General features: G+C 46.4%; 1 protein-coding gene across 1 annotated transcript in view; it reads left to right on the top strand.

Moving 5' to 3' along the window:
• The window catches only part of LOC144762256 (calpain-1 catalytic subunit-like), an 879,063-nt gene that overhangs the window by 836,498 nt on the left and 24,350 nt on the right, over positions 1-18,215 (top strand). Inside the window, exons 18-19 of the mRNA XM_078647399.1 lie at positions 252-320; positions 2,281-2,359. Coding sequence (XP_078503525.1) covers positions 252-320; positions 2,281-2,359 — 148 coding nt within the window. The remainder of the gene's footprint in view (positions 1-251; positions 321-2,280; positions 2,360-18,215) is intronic.

Raw genomic sequence — 18,215 nt, 5'->3', positions numbered from 1 at the left:
TTATTTTAATAGATAGGAAGGACTAAAGGAAAATGTAAAGGCCCGTAAATATGAGGTTTTATGAGTGAAGTAGATCTATGATGTCTTTGTACGTTTTCTTATTATGATTTGGTATTGTGTATTGTGCTATGTTTATAGTTTTAAGTGACTAATAAACAATATATATAGATTTAAAAAAAGATTTTTCAAGTTACTCAGCTCCTCCCTCCAAAACATGAATAAACGTTTCCCTTAGCCAGATGCCTCCACAGAAGGACGGCAACGCCAAGCTGGGCCTGGCGGAGTTCCTTATTCTGTGGAAGAAGGTGCAGCGGTGGCTGGTAAGTTGGCTGGCACCAGTAATCAGGGGCGAGTGATGGGTGAGTCCACCCAGTGTCTCCTCAAGACGACCAGCGAGTAGGTGAGGGAGAGTCTGGACACTCTCGGTGTGTAGTGACTGCAAAATGGACACTGCTTATCTTCCGAGGGTGAGGGGTGGAAGGAAGGATCTCTTAGAGGGACAGATGTGTAATGAGATGAAGAGACGCTTGTAGGGAGACAGGAAGGGTATGGATAAGCAGAAGTAAGTCATGAAAATAGAGGGCTAGGTAAATGGATACCCTTAATGGTGGAAGGCTCTGGAAGGGATGGTGGTGTCTGGACAGTGATGCAGAGAGAGAAAGTAAAGTGGTCCCAACACCGTCTAGTCTTTCTGGTGTGATCAAATCGCCCGGCATCATGGTGAATCCCACAAGATTGAAGTCAAAGGCCCGGTGAGGTGTTGTGAGCTTGCAAAGGCACAGCTACCCCTGAAGACACTAGAGACATTAGCTGTGAACTAGACAGATTTGCTAACATCCCTGCAGGCACCACAGCTGCCCGACATCCCTGCAGGCACAGCAGCTGTCCGACATCACTGCGGACACCACAACTAGCTGACATCTCTGCAGGCACCAGAGCTAGTCGGCATCCCTGCAGACATCACAGCTGGCGGACATCCATGCAGACACCACATCTAGTCGACATCCCTGCAGACACCGCAGCTGGCCAACATCCCTGCAGACATCACAGCTGGCCGACATCCATGCAGGCACCACAGCTGGCCAACATCCAGCTAAAAATCCATAGTAAGCACTGCTGTTAAGCAAGATAAAGTCAGAAACAGAACGGGACATATTCAAACCCTACTTTGTAACTTATTCTTACTAGGCAGGCCTACACATCACTATATTCTGCTAAAACATTCTAAATAAGACTGAGATGGTGATGGGCGACAGTCATTATCAAGCTATTTATCCACATAAATGGCACATTCATTACATTCCACCCATGACCATCGTCCAACACCATCAAAAATACAAAATATTTAAACAGTATGCAAACCATCTCTGGAATAATAAGAAACATAACCTACAGAATGGGCGAAAGCAATTCTAGGACGGATCATTTTAAAAAGACTAGGCACACATTGAATGCAACAGCATAATGCAATTAGAAAACAAATGACTAAGAGTGCACCACCCAAGGTAGAACGAAGCATACCAAAATCAGGTAGCCACCCAAAAAGTCAGTCCCACCACCCTTTATCAAGGTTCTGTCGAACTTCAGATGACAATTTATGCTAAGCAGTAATATGAGACTGAATGGATCTAGAGTGGTCAGAAAGATTAAAGCAACATAACCCATCAAAATCAGAACAGCCATGGTCAAGTTTCAGCAGCAAATAATCAATTGCAGCCCTATTCTGCAAAATAGCTTGTCGTGCACCACGCATGTCAAGCAAAAATTCAGAAAAAGCTATTAAGATGTGGTTAATAGATTTAACCATAAGACAAGCCAAACTACTAATAGCTCTAGCGTTATAAATCGACAGTCCAGGAATCCCTACAATTGAAGGAGCTAAACTAATATATTCAGATTTAGAAAATAGAATGACATTAGACCACATCAAAGCCAATAGGCCAAAGTCATAATTCGCCTAACCCAAATAACAGTATACACTTAATCCCTCAGTATCCAACATGGAGCACATGTGTGCACCACAACCCACAACAATGCACCTCGACATCCCACACCTTCTATTCTTGGCAAGACTATTCTACTGAAAGACAGCAAGATTACAGGACAAAAGAGAAGCAGGCATATGCAAGACCATCTTACATTAAGGCTAGAGTAACATAACACACTAAAGTCAGTACACAATGGTGGTGGTTGAGGGTCATCATAGGGTGTCAGACCACAAAAGTGTCTCATTCACTACACCCATTATGTAATCTGACCACATATTCATCTTCTTTTCAGACTATATTCCTACAGTACGACCGGGATAGATCCGGCGCTATGAGCTCCTACGAGCTGCGGACGGCGCTGGAGACAGCCGGTGAGTGGGATTGGGTACAAGGGGCGGAGTCCATGAGGTAAAACAATGGAACCTTGCACAGAGATGTTTAAAGGCCTGGGCAAAGTGGGCATTGCCCAGTGTTCCCATCTTTCAAGGGCCCCCTGAGAAGATGGATTTTCTCTCTATTTGACATCGGTCTCCTCTGTGTCTATCCCAGCCCCTCCCCCTTTCTCTCTCTACATTTACCACTGAGTTTCTCCATCTGTCCAGAGCCATCCTAGGGATTTTTGAGTCACAGAACAAGACAGATTTATTTATGTGATCCTGTTTCTTTAATTTTAACATAGATAGATAGATAGATAGATAGATAAATAGACAGATAGACAGATAGACAGACAGACAGACAGACAGACAGACAGACAGACAGACAGACAGATAATGTTCTGGCGTCTAGCGGACTGGAAATAGTGGGAAATGGGTAATAAAATTTAACTTTTTTTAACCAAATATGTCTGGGTCCCCCAAAATCTTTAAGATAACACATTGCACACCAGGTAACACATTTAAGGTAAACATCCTGTGTAACTATGAGAAATACGTGCAACACTGTCCAGCTAATTCTGGGTCCACAAGGTGCCTGCTTTTATATTAATCCAGGAACAAATGCATTGACCGAGTCATCCGCGCTTTCTGGGTCTGAAGAGTAGTTCTACCCCCGGCAGAGTATGGAAGCATTACTGTTGAGCAATACCCCACACCCCCCTGCTGAAAGGGTTGTGACTGGCGGCTGTGGAAAGGAACATGTTGTGCAGTGATACATTAACGTATATTATTAAAAAACAAGAATTTTGAGTGCTCCACTGAAGACACTGGAGTGTCTCCGGGCCACTAGTGGCTGTTAGCGACCTTCTACTACTCCAATGTTTGTCTTTCTTTTTCTTCCCTTTTAACTTAGAACGTTCTTCCCTCACAGGGGGAAAGGTTCTAATAGCATTATTGCCCTTCTGCAGCTTGGGCCCATGACTCTGGTTCAGGGTCTTTAATGACTGTTCTATACCTCAACAAAGGGCTGTAATGCTTTACTTTTATTTCGGCAAATTTTGCCATGACAGATTTCACAGCATAATAGATTATAAAACAATACAATAATAATGAGTTATCAAATACATCAATTCAGAATTGAAGCAGGATAGTGAAACATTTGTCAAAGTGCTGCATTGGCTAAAAAATAGGATTTAATCATACATCCAATCTAAAAATGGGAATAAGATGTAGCCCGCCATCCACTTAGAAGATTACGATAAAACGTCTTCGCCTAAACCACATGGATTCCAGAAATTTCGCTACAGCAAAGACAATTACAGGTGATAAATCTGTTTTAAAAATCCTATATGCCTGCATACAGTGTCTGAGGCCCAGATTTTTGCAAGTGGGTATGACCTTCTTGCTTTACCATAAGCTGGGCAAAAAAAAAATATGTGTATATCATTTTCATGCTCATAATTGCAACCAGGACAATTTTTAGAGGAGGCCTGAGACCATTTACTTGTGAAATTTCTAATCGGCAATGTGCCGTACCACCATTGCAAATATAATTTCCTGGTGAATTTAGGATAGATCTCATCTAAAACACACTCAAATTGGTAACAATCTTTAGTGATTAAAAACGATCCTGAAAGGGTGCCTGTCTGTGTGCCCTGTATTGAGGCCAAGATTTTGCTTTCGTGATACAATTAAGCCAAATGCTTTAGTGAAACTCGACTACAAACAGTTTCCGGGTCATACCACAATAAGTGTAGGCCCAACTTCCCAAGACCATTTTTAACGTGATTGAGCCAAGGGATTTTCCCCGCTATCGGAAGACTTAAGATTTCTTGTAACTCGAGCCTATAATTCACTAACTCTGGCGTTGACCAAAGTCTCCGCCAGAAAGTGAGAGGCTTTAGGCCCAAGTCCTCGTCTTTTGGTCTGAGGCCCATATAGAGCCTCAGGGGTAGTATTGGAGTGCTTTGGGGCAAAGCCAGGAGCTGCCTGAGAAATGTATTCTCAGTAACAAGGATTTTGTTTCGACACGTATGACCCCAGAGTTCCCCACCGTATAATACGGCTCCCCTCGCCTGGTGTCTGTATATCTCCAGGGGAGGGCCAATCGGTTTGATGGTGGATTTATTCATGTTTACAAGTTTAGTGATGCCTCCCGCTACTTGAGCCAATTTAAGTTGGGATTTGATTTGGTGTTGTCCCCACGTCATTGATTCATTTATTGTCACCCCAAGATATTCAAATGTTTTGACCTTTCCAACCTGGTTGAGCCAATACTCGGGTTTGGGCGTGTGGTTGATGGTGGGTTAAAAATCATGAATTTTGTTTTGAGCGCATTGATCTCTAAACCATGTTCATCACAAAAGCCTCAAAACCGTTAAGCACACGCTGGATCCTCATTGGGGATTTAGACAGTAGGAGGGTGTCATCCGCGAACATGATCGCGGGCACCCTATTACCAGCAAGCTTGGGGGCATCACTATTTAAGACCTCATTCAGGTGAGCGATTGCCCCGTTGACGTAGAGGCAGAACAGGGTCGGAGCCAAAACGCAACCCTGTCTCACCCCCCTGTCAACGGGGAATCTACTCGAAAACTCACCATGCTTACCACATGTAACCTGTGCAAAATTTTCCATGTGGAGTCGAATAATTATATCCAAAAGTTGGGGTGGGATGCCCAAATCTAGGAGTACAGACCATAATTTCCCCGTGGGACTAAATCAAAGGCCGCACGGAGGTCTACGAAAACAGCGTAGAGGCAGCCACCCTCACACTTTATCGTTTTCCAATATAAAAGGGTCAAACGAAAGATCTGATCCGTAGTTGATACATTTTTCCTAAACCCAGCCTGGTATAGGCTCAGGATTGAGTGCTCATCCACCCAGTCTAGGAGGTGGTCTAAAATCAGCCTTGCAAAGATCTTTTGAGTCACATCAATAAGGCTGATGGGCCTGTAGTTGGCTGGGAGCAGAGGGGAGCCCTTCTTGAAGATAGGGACAATCTCTGCTCCCAGCCAAGTACTAGGCACTGCCACCCCCCCCAAGACTGCATTAAATATAACCATGATGTATGGTGCCCATATCTCAGGCTTATGCTTGAATAGGTCTCCTGGGAGCTTGTCCAACGCTGGGGCCTTTTCGGCTGCAAGTTTTAATATTGCAGCACTAACCTCTGCCTCATTTAATCCATCCCAGTCTGTTTGGCAGTAGGCGTGTAAAAAAAACCACCCTCTGTCCCCTTCTTGATCACTCATTGGTTGTCCGTACAAAATGCCAAAATGCTCCTCCCACACTTTTGCAGCAATGTTTGCCTCAACAGCGGCGGTCGGCTCGCCAGACCCTGTTTTCACAATTTGCCAAAATCTACGGGGGTCTCTAGTTTTAAGAGCGGCCAGCATGTTTACCCAATTCTCGTGGTCCCAGTCAACTTTGGCAGATTGAAGTTGGCGTTTGTATTCTATTCTCCTTGCTTTAATTACCGTCTTATTACTGTTTAGCCTCAGAGATGCTAGGTGATCTGATTTAGCCTTTCTACAGGCGGCGTTATACCAGGACAGTCTGGCAGCCGTAGATGTCTTTTTTGTCGCAGGGGAATTTAACACCTCTGCAACTGTACTAATTAGCTCCCGGTGTAGAGCCGGGGATGTTATTAAAATTATCAGGGGAGCGGGGTTGAGAAGCTAGATCATCAATGCCCTCGAATATAGGGACAATCCGAGCATAAAGCTCTGCAATCACCTTGGGGTTATCTGCTATATTAGCCCATCTGACTCTACGCCTATTGCTAGAAAGGGTCACCCTGGAGTCACTCTCACCATTAAGCAACAGGTTACCATTTGGGAGACCAGGTAAAGAAAATACCAGAATCAGCGCATTGTGGTCACTCTCATCTCTGTTAATGACCATAAAGTCAATGACCTTATCCCAAGCGCGTGATTCTACGAAGATGTAATCCAAACGTGACTCCTGCCCAGGTTTATTAAAAGTAGGTTTAGGGGGGATGTCTGATTGGGTGCGTCCATTGCAGGCCCTGATTGAATGGTTGAGGGTCAGAGCCGTTATTTGGACAGCTAACGGTGTCCAGGACTTAGCCGGGGCGCCCACTATTGGAGGTATTGCCCACTGATCGTCCTCTTCCATAGATAGTCCATCCGTCAAACCCGGTAGTGGCTCGAAATGGGAGTTAAAATCACCCCCTACCACAAACAATGTACCTTGCGGGATGGTATTCAGGAATCTGAGAGCTCGTCGATGGTTCGGGACTCATTTGTTAAATTAACAGGTCTGGAATACACATTGACCAAGGCAAGTTTAGGTGCGTTCAGCCACTCTAAAAGCACACATTGGACATCCTCCGACTGCGTGTTCAGTGTCCTGGCCTTACATCCTAGGTGAGAACCCACCCAGATACTTAGTCCGCCGGATGGGCGTCCCTTCCCCCCCATTTTGCCATGACTGAAAATGTAGCAAATCCAGTACGTGGATTGTCCTCTCTGGCCCAGGTTTCCTGGAACAGACACACGTCATGGTTTTCGACGAACGACCCCCACTCCGTACAAGACAATTTGTTGCTCAGCCCTGCCAAATTCCATGACAGAATTGACAAAGCACCTAGTTCACCCATATTTTCTATCACTTTAGACGGAAGCTTTGGGCCCAATGGCACTAGTGTAGCCAGAGGTATGTCTATGATGATTGCATCATCTGCCAAGTTACTCTGGTCAGTGGTCGCGGGGGTGAATATTCCAGTGACCTAAGGTAACTGGGCACCCCCTGATGGGAGCCTAAAGGTTTGACTGTACTGGCACAGACTGTGATCGCCTCGGGGAGTGCCATGTTCTCAATAGGGACCCTCGTTGACTTTGGAGAAGATAGCGCACCCTGGTTATGTTGCAGTCAGTCAACCAGGTCCAAACAACTGAACCTGTTACAATAGAAGGGTTGGCTGTGTGTATAAGAATTATAGGGCTTTATCCTATTCTCCCTGCTTTGTCCTCTTGGTTCTACCCTAGTCCAGGCCTCTTCTGACCCCTCCATGGGCCGCACCGGATCAAAAGGATAAAAAGCGGCTAATGGCAGGACCCGGATTAGAGTATCTGAGTCACCCTGCAACCAGTTACAGATGTGAGTGACAGTTCTTGGGTCCCTAAAATTTACCAGGACACAATCGCCACTGGTGTTCTTATTCGTGTTGCCCACCCAGGCCACCCTTCGGACCATCAAAATTTCACTAGAAATCCTAGGAGGGAGTGGTCTGGTCTATGTTTATTTAACCAACTAACCACTTTATGTTTTAGTGATGCAAATGATTCATTGGTGGAAACATCAAGTTCAAGTATGCAAGTTAAGACTACCACTAAAGGGGCAGCATCGGGGGGGAGATCAATCACTATTTTCTTACTCGAGTTGGTGCCCAACGGAGCTTGTTGACCCCCTGGCAGTTTATTTTTATTAGCTGACATAGAAACATTGACTAGGGGAATAGGGTGATCTTTTCTAGTGGCAGTATCCTGAGGTAGAGATAAAGTCTGGGCAACTGCAGGCACTACCACCTTACAGCCATCCGGCTTTTTCTGTAATTTTTTTGCTGTATTAAGGTAGTCCACAGTTGCCCCCGTAGCTTGTTCTATCTTCACCAATGTAGCTTCAATCTGGGCAAGTCTTGCTTCCAAAGGACTAAGCAAGGACTTTAGAAGAATGCCCAGATTTTGGTTTGCTACCTTTTCGCCAGTCAACTGCGGGGCACTAGGTGTTGGGTTTGTTGGGGATAGGACGGGTTGTATATGAGCCTGGGGGTGATTGGATATGGCTGTAGGGGGGACAGGCTCCTTGTCACTTGCCCCGGGTTTGTGAGCTGAGAAGTTGGAATGTTTGGCAACCTTTGACTTGTTACCCCCTGATCTATAAGGTCCACGCTTCCTTTTAGGGACTGCTCCCTCCCTGTTCCCTCTGAGTTGATGGGTAATATTACTAGTCTGTGTGTCAGCTGTAGGGTTACCGCTAGTATTAGATGTTACTGAGAGCTCGGGAGGGGCCCGTAGGGATTCTGTGGGTGATCCTATGTTACTCTCCAAATTTGGCAAAGTGGATGATACCGAGCCAGAAACAGGGAGAGACACATCTCTAGTGGAGGTTACCGCATTTGCAATATGCCCAAGTGACGATCTTTTGAGGTTATCGATTCCCTGTGATAGTCTCCGCTCTAGGGTGGTAATTTCATGTGATATCAGAGAACTAGCTCTAATAAGGAAATTATCCATTGTGCCTACAGCATAGGGAGCAGAGGACAGGGCTTTACTTCTAGTCTCTCGCCCCGCCATGCTGCAGCTTAAGATTTTGGTACACAACCCACAATTTACAAAATCCAAGTGGAAACACAATTACTACGTGTAGTACAGTTGAATATTAATGCCAAGGGGGGTGGCCCGGTCCGGTCTCTCCCGGTCTGTAACGGGCAAGAACGGGCCCGCCCTTGGCCCGGGCTTCGTCTGGCGCACACCCGCGCGCGTCCCACATTGCGCAGGGGGGAGCATGAATATATACCACAGGCAGGCGGGTCAATTGCGGAAAGAGGCACCAGCTGTGGGGAAACAGAGAATGCTGGTCCTCGCAGTCCCGCAGCACCCAAACGGTAAAATGCACCAGTTGCTTCCATGCTTTCACTTAAGGCGTGAACTACTATTTGCCATGGAATAGGAATATGAGGCAGGCAGAGACAAAGGTCTGTATGTTGGCGGGGAGAATAACTTCATACCAGGAACATTCAACACTACTTAATTACTGTTTAGCACTTTTCAACTACTTTTTCGTGTCACTGTTTAGTATTAAATGGCACGTTTTAAAAAAACAATTCACATGATACATGTCCCTCTACACAAGCATTGAGTTTTACCTTCCCTCGATAGGAAATAATAATTGTTGTTCTTCTTTCTGTTGCATATGTTTTAACATTAACCCCCGTAAGTAAGTTTTATAAGTTGTGCAAATAGAACATGTGTGATTTTTTTTTACCGCCTGCTCTCTTTAGGAGCTCAATGGTTTGCATTTCCTCCGGTTTGTGCACAGGCAGCTAAGTTACCACCGGCTTTAGATGGTGGTAATGACCAAGCATAGGAATGTATAAGTGGTAATTCCAAGGGAAAAGCAGGTTTACAACAGCTTGCAATGAGGTCATAATTTGGGAAACCACACACCATACTCACCATTCTGGGTCTAAATAACCCAGGGAATGTTTACGAAACAAGTGCACATCAGAAACTACCAGTATCGGGAGATGACGCCGGGTTGCGACTGCTTCTTCAGGCTCAACAGGCTTATGCGTCTGTCCTGCTGGATGAGGCTAGACAGGCGTGGCTGGCCACGCGTAGTAGAATATACCAGTGGGGGGACAAGTCGTGTACGATGCTTCATAGACTCTGCCAACGCCATCTCCAGCCGCTTGAGCTGCCAGGGCTCATGTCGGCCGACGGTGAGGTCATTACCGATCCAATTGAACTGGCGGAGAGTTTTGCCGCTTACTATGCTGCCCAATACACCCCATGCGACCGCCTGTCCGCTGACGAGGTGACTAAATTTATTGAGGACCTGCCCCCCAAGGCAGTGTCTGAGGAAACCAGGAAGGCCCTGGATTTGCCCCTTTCGGCTGAGGAACTGGGCGATGCCCTGGGACAGCTTAATACTGGGAAGGCCCCTGGCCCGAGTGGTTACCCGAGTGAGTTCTTCAAAAAGTTTCATGTACAGCTGGGGCCCCATTATCATCATGCGCTTGAGATTGCACGTGAACAGGGCGCACTGCCCCGGGACTGGAGGCATGCCGAAATCGTGGTCTTTCAGAAGCCGGGTAGACCCCCGGAGAGGCATGACTCCTATCGCCCCATTTCGCTACTCAATATTGAGGCTAAAGTTCAGGCTAAGGCTCTAGCGAATCGTTTGTCCCCACATATGACAGACCTAGTGCATCCGGATCAGGCTGGGTTCATGCCTCATAGAGCGACGCGACACAACATCAGACGCGCGCAGGCGGCGATTGACGCAATGGGAGCCAGGGGGGAACGGGCGGCTTTATTGCTGGCTGACATTAATAAAGCCTTTGACTCTGTCAGCTGGACGTACCTCTTTGCACTATTGCCCCGGCTAAATCTGGGCCCGGTTTTCCTGTCCTATATTAAACTACTATACACTGACAATACGGCCTCGGTGCGGGTTGCAGGGGCGGTATCGGGGACGTTTCCAATTGGTCGAGGGACTCGACAGGGATGCCCGCTCTCCCCCTATCTGTTTGCCCTCCTTATGGAAACTAGAAAACCTCTATGTTGACCTATATTCATTTACAACTAGGCATTACTGCTCATTTACAATTTACAAAGGATGCAAACATAATACTGAAATCATTCACTTAGATTTGATGTTCAGTTTCTTCATTACTTTTATTTTATATCATTCTTATTTCATTTTTGTTTTTCTAATTTTTTAGTGACAATCTTTTCAAGATTATATTTTATACAGTGACATGAAGACATATATACAGATAAATGTAAAAATACAAAGTTAATACTTTTCTTATCCGGAACCCCAAAGCATTGTTTCTATCTTTCACACCATCAGTCATACATACTCAATCTCTCATACTCACTATCCTGACAAAACTATCATAACAAACACAGTGAAAAAGGCGAATACATATGTTGTGTCCTTTTGTAGACTCCTCAAGATATTAATTTAGTACTAGGGATAAATAGTCTTTTCGCACTATATTTCTTTCTTTCTCCAAAATTATAGTTGTGGTTTGTGTGAGGGTCTCTGGTGCGTACGGCCTACGTACGTTTCGGTGGTATCATTGCTTTACATCACCTTCCTCAGGGCCAACATGTAAACTGGACAACATACTATTAAAAACAGGGGGTTCACATTTGTCTGAAATGAGAACATAAATTCAATCATTAGTGTCTGTGCATCCTTAATATACATTTCTGATTCGATGCTGGTTTGCCACTCCCTCCTCTAGACCTGAAAGTATTACTGGGAGTACCCTTGTTACCCAAGCTATTGCCCTCCTTATGGAGCCGCTGGCTGCCTGGGTCCGTATTGATGCGCAAATGCGGGGGTTCGTATGGAATGACAGCTTAACGGATAGAATTGCGCTTTACGCGGATGATGTCCTTTTCTTCCTTACCGACCTGCGGCGATCGGGACCGCGCGTCCTGGAAATTATGCAGGTTTTTGGGGAGGTCACAGGTCTCTATTTGAATCTGCGTAAATCCACCCTCTGGGTGCTAGATGGCGGCGATGTGACGGATCCCTGGACGCTGGGGCTTCAAGTGGCTACACATGGCCTGAAATACTTGGGGGTGTTCCTGTCGAGATCGGCGGATGTTGCGTGGGAGCGCAATGTAGTGCCGGTTTGGGATCGAGTACAATCGGATGTCAAGACTTGGTCTCGAATGCCCCTCTCTATATTTGGCAGGTCCGCAATTTTTAAGATGGTGGCACTCCCACGTCTCCTCTACCAGTTGCAAAATCATCCCTGTCCAATTGCGCCCCGGTGGTTCCGACAAGTCAACTCGATCTTAGGCCGCTTTCTATGGGCTGGGGGGACGGCCAGAGTAGCACTTCGTACATGCTTCTTGTCCACCTATTGCGGGGGCCTGGCCACCTCGGACCTTTTGTCCTATTACCAGGCCGCTCACTTGCTTATCCTGAACGACTGGTGGTATAGTGACAGAGAGGACCCGGCCTACGCCCTGGAGCGCTCGTTGATGGGTGACAGCACACTCCACACGGTCCTTTACTCGGCCCGCTTGCGGCGGGGTCTGCCGAGGGTGACGTGCCTCGTTTTTGCTATATGGAGACAGGCCTTGCGCCGCATGGGCTGGTGGGGTCGCCTGACCGCTGAGACGCCGCTTTGGCATAATGGTCTATTACCTGAGTTGTCGGCCTTAACGGGGTTCGACGGCTGGGATGCGATCGGGATTTCGCGACTGGGGAATGTGATGTCCGGTACGACGCTCAAGTCCTTTCAGGCGCTTAGAATTGAGTTCGATATGCCCCAATCCCAATTTTTTCGGTATTTACAACTTCGCCACGCACTGATGCCCAGTGTTGCCAATTTGGATTCCCTTCCCGAGTTCAGTCCCATTGAGGCAAAAGTCTTTATGGGAGATCTGGGAGATAAGAAAGTGTCTCGCATCTATCAGACTTTGGTCACTCATTGCTCCTCCACCCTTCTTCCGTTGAAGGCAGCTTGGGAAGCTGATGTCGGCCCCCTTGACGAGAATGACTGGAGGGAGGCTCTGGAGTCCCCTAAGGGAGCGGCCATTACTATGCAGCTTAGGCTAATCCAGTTCAAGATTCTCCATAGGGCCTACTTCACCCGTGAACGACTGTGGAAGGCTGGCTTGATTGTGTCCCCGGAGTGTTTGCGCTGCGGGAATGCAGTGGGCGGTTTGCTTCATACGCTATGGTCCTGCCCGAGGCTGGTTGGTTTCTGGAGGGGTGTGTGGGGTTGCTTGTCGGAAGTGCTGCGTTGGACTCTTCCTCGCACCCATCGCCTAGGCCTGTTACACATCTTGGAGGGGGTTGGTGGAAACATATACAAACGGCATTTGCTGCTCCTGGGTCTGGTGGTGGCCAAGAGGGACCTGGCCCGGGCATGGAAGGATGTGAGGGCCCCCCCCCTGTGTGCTTGGAGAGCCGGTCTGGACTTTTGCATGGGCCTGGAACGGCCGATATTTGAAGCACGTGGTTGCCCCCGCAAGCATTTCAAGATATGGAAGAGGTGGGCTAAGTATAGGGGGTTGACTCTCGACCCTCCAGCGGAACTAGAGGAAGATCTCTAGAAGTATGTTCTTGACTTGTCCTTGCATTATGCCACGCATCTTATATCATAATGAGACACTGCAGCGATGGATACACACGTGCACTGGGGTGGGGTGGGACACGGGGATGGAGTTGGGAGGGGTGGGTAGTTGGGGTTTATAAGGGTGGGTGAAGGCATGGTGATGTTCCTGTACATCTATTTTTCCTGACTGATTGGTTGGTCACTTGCTCCTGTGCTAACATTGTGTCATGATGTTTGGTGGTGTTCTCCTGAATGTGGGGAGCCACGCATATTTCTTGCCTGAACCTACTAATAAAACTTGTTGTGAAAAAAAGAAACTACCAGTATCAGCTATAAAAGTGTATTCTGTTACCATTATTCACAAACGAGGCATAAAAACATAAAGACAGCAATTCATAAATAAAACTAAACAAGGCTCATGAATCCACAAACACCACATACTCGGGCCTGTAAGTCTGACGTTTGCAATATGTAGGTAGTTAGGATAATAAATCAAGGTAATATTTGCCTGTTTTTCACTGCTTTTCATAGGAATTTTCTGTCTCCATATTACATTACTACTGAACCATCATCATTGGTGTAATTGATCCGAGTCTGCAGGTTAGCATTCATAAAGTGCATGCTAATGTTAAAATGTGTTTGTGCCTGTGCAGTTTGCACTGTCAACAAATCAGAAGTGCAGGATTGTTTGTTTGACAGGATCCATCATCGCTTAAATAGAACTTACTCGCATCCTTTTAAGAGCAGCCATTTGGGAAGCAAAGTTAATTCTATGTTTACCACAGTCCGAATCCTGGCTTTATCATGTGGGAATCATTAGGCCATAAAAGAAACAATTTGGACCATGGACACATTTGTAAAGATATATAGGCCCATACAGAGAATTTAGCAATTTACATTTACGAAGCTTCACATTGGACTACGGATTGGCCAAAAGCTTTCTTTATGCTCTGTTTCTCCATAGAATTTATAGAAGATATCCTAGTCCGTCTCTCCACTCCCACCGCCCCCATATAACTTTACTTGTATGTTGAACATCTGGTCGAAATATTCTGCAGGGCAGGTAGTGGCTTCCACCACTATGAGGACAATACACAGTTGTACCTCAAGACTGACAGCACAGAAGACACTAACAAACTATCCCAATGCCCATGGACTCAAGCTCATGGATGTCCCTAATGAAATTCAAACTTAAACTCCAAAAGACTGAATTCCTGCTAATATCCCCTGAAATCTCTAAATCTTGAAGGTTCTCCCACCTGGTTGCATCACTAAACTACAGGCCTTTAATATCTTCCCCAAGATTGTGAATTCAGCAAAATTCTAAGGCATCACGTTGGATTGCTCCCCCAATCTTGATCTTCATATCAAATTATTATTATTATTATTATTCATTTTATTTGTATAGCGCAACAGCTACCCACAAAGGGTTTCCCGACGCATTTAGAAGATGAATAATTCTGCTATGGACAAGGACCAGCTTAGACGTTGAACAGCCAGGTTTTCTCTTAAATCTTCTACGTTTTTAGATTTCAACCAAAGCTGCTTACAGGTATCAGACCACTCATTCCAAACAAGACTTGGAAGCTGCTGTAAATGAGCTAGTGACAGCTCACATAGAATATAGGAACGCTCTAGTAACAGAACTGCCTACATCCTGTAGAGACCACCCAAAAGCCATCCACCACTCTAAAGCCAAGCTGAATGAGCACCGATTGAGAACACTCATCAGAATCCTCAAAGACAGAAATGCTGTTTCTCACATGAGAAATGTATCATTTATGGGAAATGATTTTAAATGTTGTCACACTCTATATGGTCCATGATTAGTAATTAAATATTCCCTATTCACGTTGCCATTCTCCAAATCCGAATAACTGACTTACCTATCGACCGCTCAAATTACTTTCATGTTTCACTATACTAATTCAACACTAATCCTTATGGGTTCCGTAGTAGCGTGCTACTCGCCAAAAAAGCGATTCAACGCCTCGTCAGCGGTAGTAAGTGCTATATAATTGCAATTACAATACAATACAATACAATGCAGTATGGTCCATGATTCGAAATTAAATGTTCCCTTTTCAATTCAGCAAAATCAGACCTGTCTAAGGCCCGTCTGCCTCGAGGCCTCGCATCGCTGCGCTCTTCCTCTTTCCCTCTCCGTCTACTGTCACTGTGCTCTCACTCACTCCGTCGCACTCTTGCTTTTACCTGTGCTTTGTGCTGTCCTTTGTGCTCGTACTTGGCTTCTGTGCCCGTTTGTCGATTATGCCTGTTTGTCTTTTGTGCTTTAGCTCTTGTGCTCCTTTGTGCTTGGCTTTAGTGCCCGTTTGTCTTTTGTGAATTGGCTTGTGTGCCTGCCTTATTGATCATTCCAGTCTTTGGTGCCCATTTTTCTGCTCTTTTCTAGTCTTTTTGAGTCCCTATATGTGCCCGTTTTTGTTGCCTTGACATGTATCTACTAACTGCTTTTTCTGCTTCTTCTCACCTCACTTCAGGGACTCTCCCTAAATACTTCTCACGCTCTTGTCCCACTTTCCCTTTCCCCTCTCTTTACCTGTTCTCCCGCTCATCCGTAGCCCCACTTCCCTGAACTCCTCCCCCTCCGAGGTCCTACTTAATGGCGGCTATTGCACAGCAGGTGCTCCGCTGGTGGGCCAGAGGCAAGCCTGTCTGGGCCCGTCCGTGCCCAGTGACACGGACATTGCACAGGAGGACTCATCCCTAATCCTCCCTCCACAAACATCTCACCCTGCGTCACCTGCATTCTCCTCAACACCAGATCTCTCTGCAAATACATCACCGAGGTCTGGGACGTCATCCACACACTACCTGGACATCCTCTTTCTTTTTTTTTAACAGTTTTTATTGTTTTTTTTCCTTAACATGAGATAATACAATTACAGCATTTGTCATGTATAAATTCACACATTTTAGCGATTAGATAGATGTCGTTCTTTCCTCTCGAGATCAGCCATGGCGTAATAAGATGTTCTCAAAGTCCATAATGTCTTTGCGGCTTTCTTTCTTCACTCATAAGACATACATGACATGGTCAGCGACGGCTACCGCCCCCCTCCCTGTGGACCCACATCAACCCAGGACACACTGACATGAAACATGACTGTCTTTGGAAGGCGGGGGATCGCAAGACCCCCCGGCCGTATTTATTAAGATACACAAAATAATAAAATTATTAAACAACAGATACCGTTTTATGCAAAAATTATTCAGGGACATTAGATACAACCATGTCAACAAGTATGATATGCTAACCTTAACAAGATTCTAATACAGCTTGTTTCCTAACCGAATCTAACATCCTCCTCTGAAATTTTTGCATACTAAGATTACTGGCCATATGGCGAGGTCCTAACCGGTGTCAGGTCCTACTAGCTGCGCCCTTACCGCAGGTGCGCATGCGCAGCCGAGCCCGTTAATTACTCGGTCCCCGCCGTGAACTCCATTTACCCACTGAAGTAGGGCCCTTACTCGCGCCATTCGCTGACGTCATGAGTACGCGCGGGGTGGCTATCAGCCATAAGGACAGCGTGACTCTCCTACCGGCGCCCCTTTGCAGCACCAGTTATACCTGCCCCTGAAGATCTGGGAGGGGCCAGTGACCCCCTCCCCCTGGGCGGACACCTCCAAAGGATGATGCCGCCCCCTCAGACCTTAAAATAGCTGCTCACCGGTCATGACCTTACCGCATGTCCATACCCTAATAAATACGACGACCTGTGGAAAAGAACTAAAGGACAACTACACTAACTAAATCAACACGACATGACATACCATCGACAGGCTACTAGGGAAAAAGGCCTAAACAAAATTGCAACCGACATTTAATGTGTCAACATTAATTCCCAAATGGGAAAGAATAGTTAATACACGACAATACACGTCATAAAAACAGGTATACAATAAACATGAGATACCATTGCAACCGACATTTGTCTTTCAAAACCACTTCCTAAACGGGAAAATAAGTAATTAATACATGTCAATACACATAATAAGACAGGTATACCATATGCACAAAACACTGCAATGTTCCAGGGATGGTGGGTGGGGAAATAGTTAATACACGACAATACACGTCATAAAAACAGGTATACAATAAACATGAGATACCATTGCAACCGACATTTGTCTTTCAAAATCACTTCCTAAACGGGAAAATAAGTAATTAATACATGTCAATACACATAATAAGACAGGTATACCATATGCACAAAACACTGCAATGTTCCAGGGATGGTGTGTGGGGAAAATTAGGAGGCCCCGAGCGCGGGGCACGACCAGTGTGGGGGAGCGTCCAGGCGACAAGGGTCCACCTGAGCGCTCCCCCCTCCTTTAATCTAGGGTCGCGGGGAGGGGGCGGCACGCCCCCTCCCCCCGCCCCCCAGTCACCCGCCCCGGAAGCTTGCACAACGCCTTCCGGGTCAGGGGTCGGGCGCCAGCCAACCGGTGGTGCGGCGCGCACCCCCGCGTCATCACTGGACGCCGGGAGGTCACGCCCCACCACCGGGCGACAAGGGGAGAGGGGGGTCGCCGCGCCGCCATGCGGGCGGGGGGGCGGAGCGCCCCTTCTTTTCACATGGTCAGCGACGGCTACCGCCCCCCTCCCTGTGGACCCACATCAACCCAGGACACACTGACATGAAACATGACTGTCTTTGGAAGGCGGGGGATCGCAAGACCCCCCGGCCGTATTTATTAAGATACAAAAAATAATAAAATTATTAAACTACAGATACCGTTTTATGCAAAAATTATTCAGGGACATTAGATACAACCATGTCAACAAGTATGATATGCTAACCTTAACAAAATTCTAATACAGCTTGTTTCCTAACCGAATCTAACATCCTCCTCTGAAATTTTTGCATACTAAGATTACTGGCCATATGGCGAGGTCCTAACCGGTGTCAGGTCCTACTAGCTGCGCCCTTACCGCAGGTGCGCATGCGCAGCCGAGCCCGTTAATTACTCGGTCCCCGCCGTGAACTC

The sequence above is a fragment of the Lissotriton helveticus genome, chromosome 6, assembly GCF_964261635.1.
Source record: "Lissotriton helveticus chromosome 6, aLisHel1.1, whole genome shotgun sequence".
In the NCBI taxonomy this organism is placed as follows: domain Eukaryota; kingdom Metazoa; phylum Chordata; class Amphibia; order Caudata; family Salamandridae; genus Lissotriton; species Lissotriton helveticus.
Note: the sequence above shows the minus strand (reverse complement) of the source record. Positions and strands in the feature narration are given on the sequence as shown.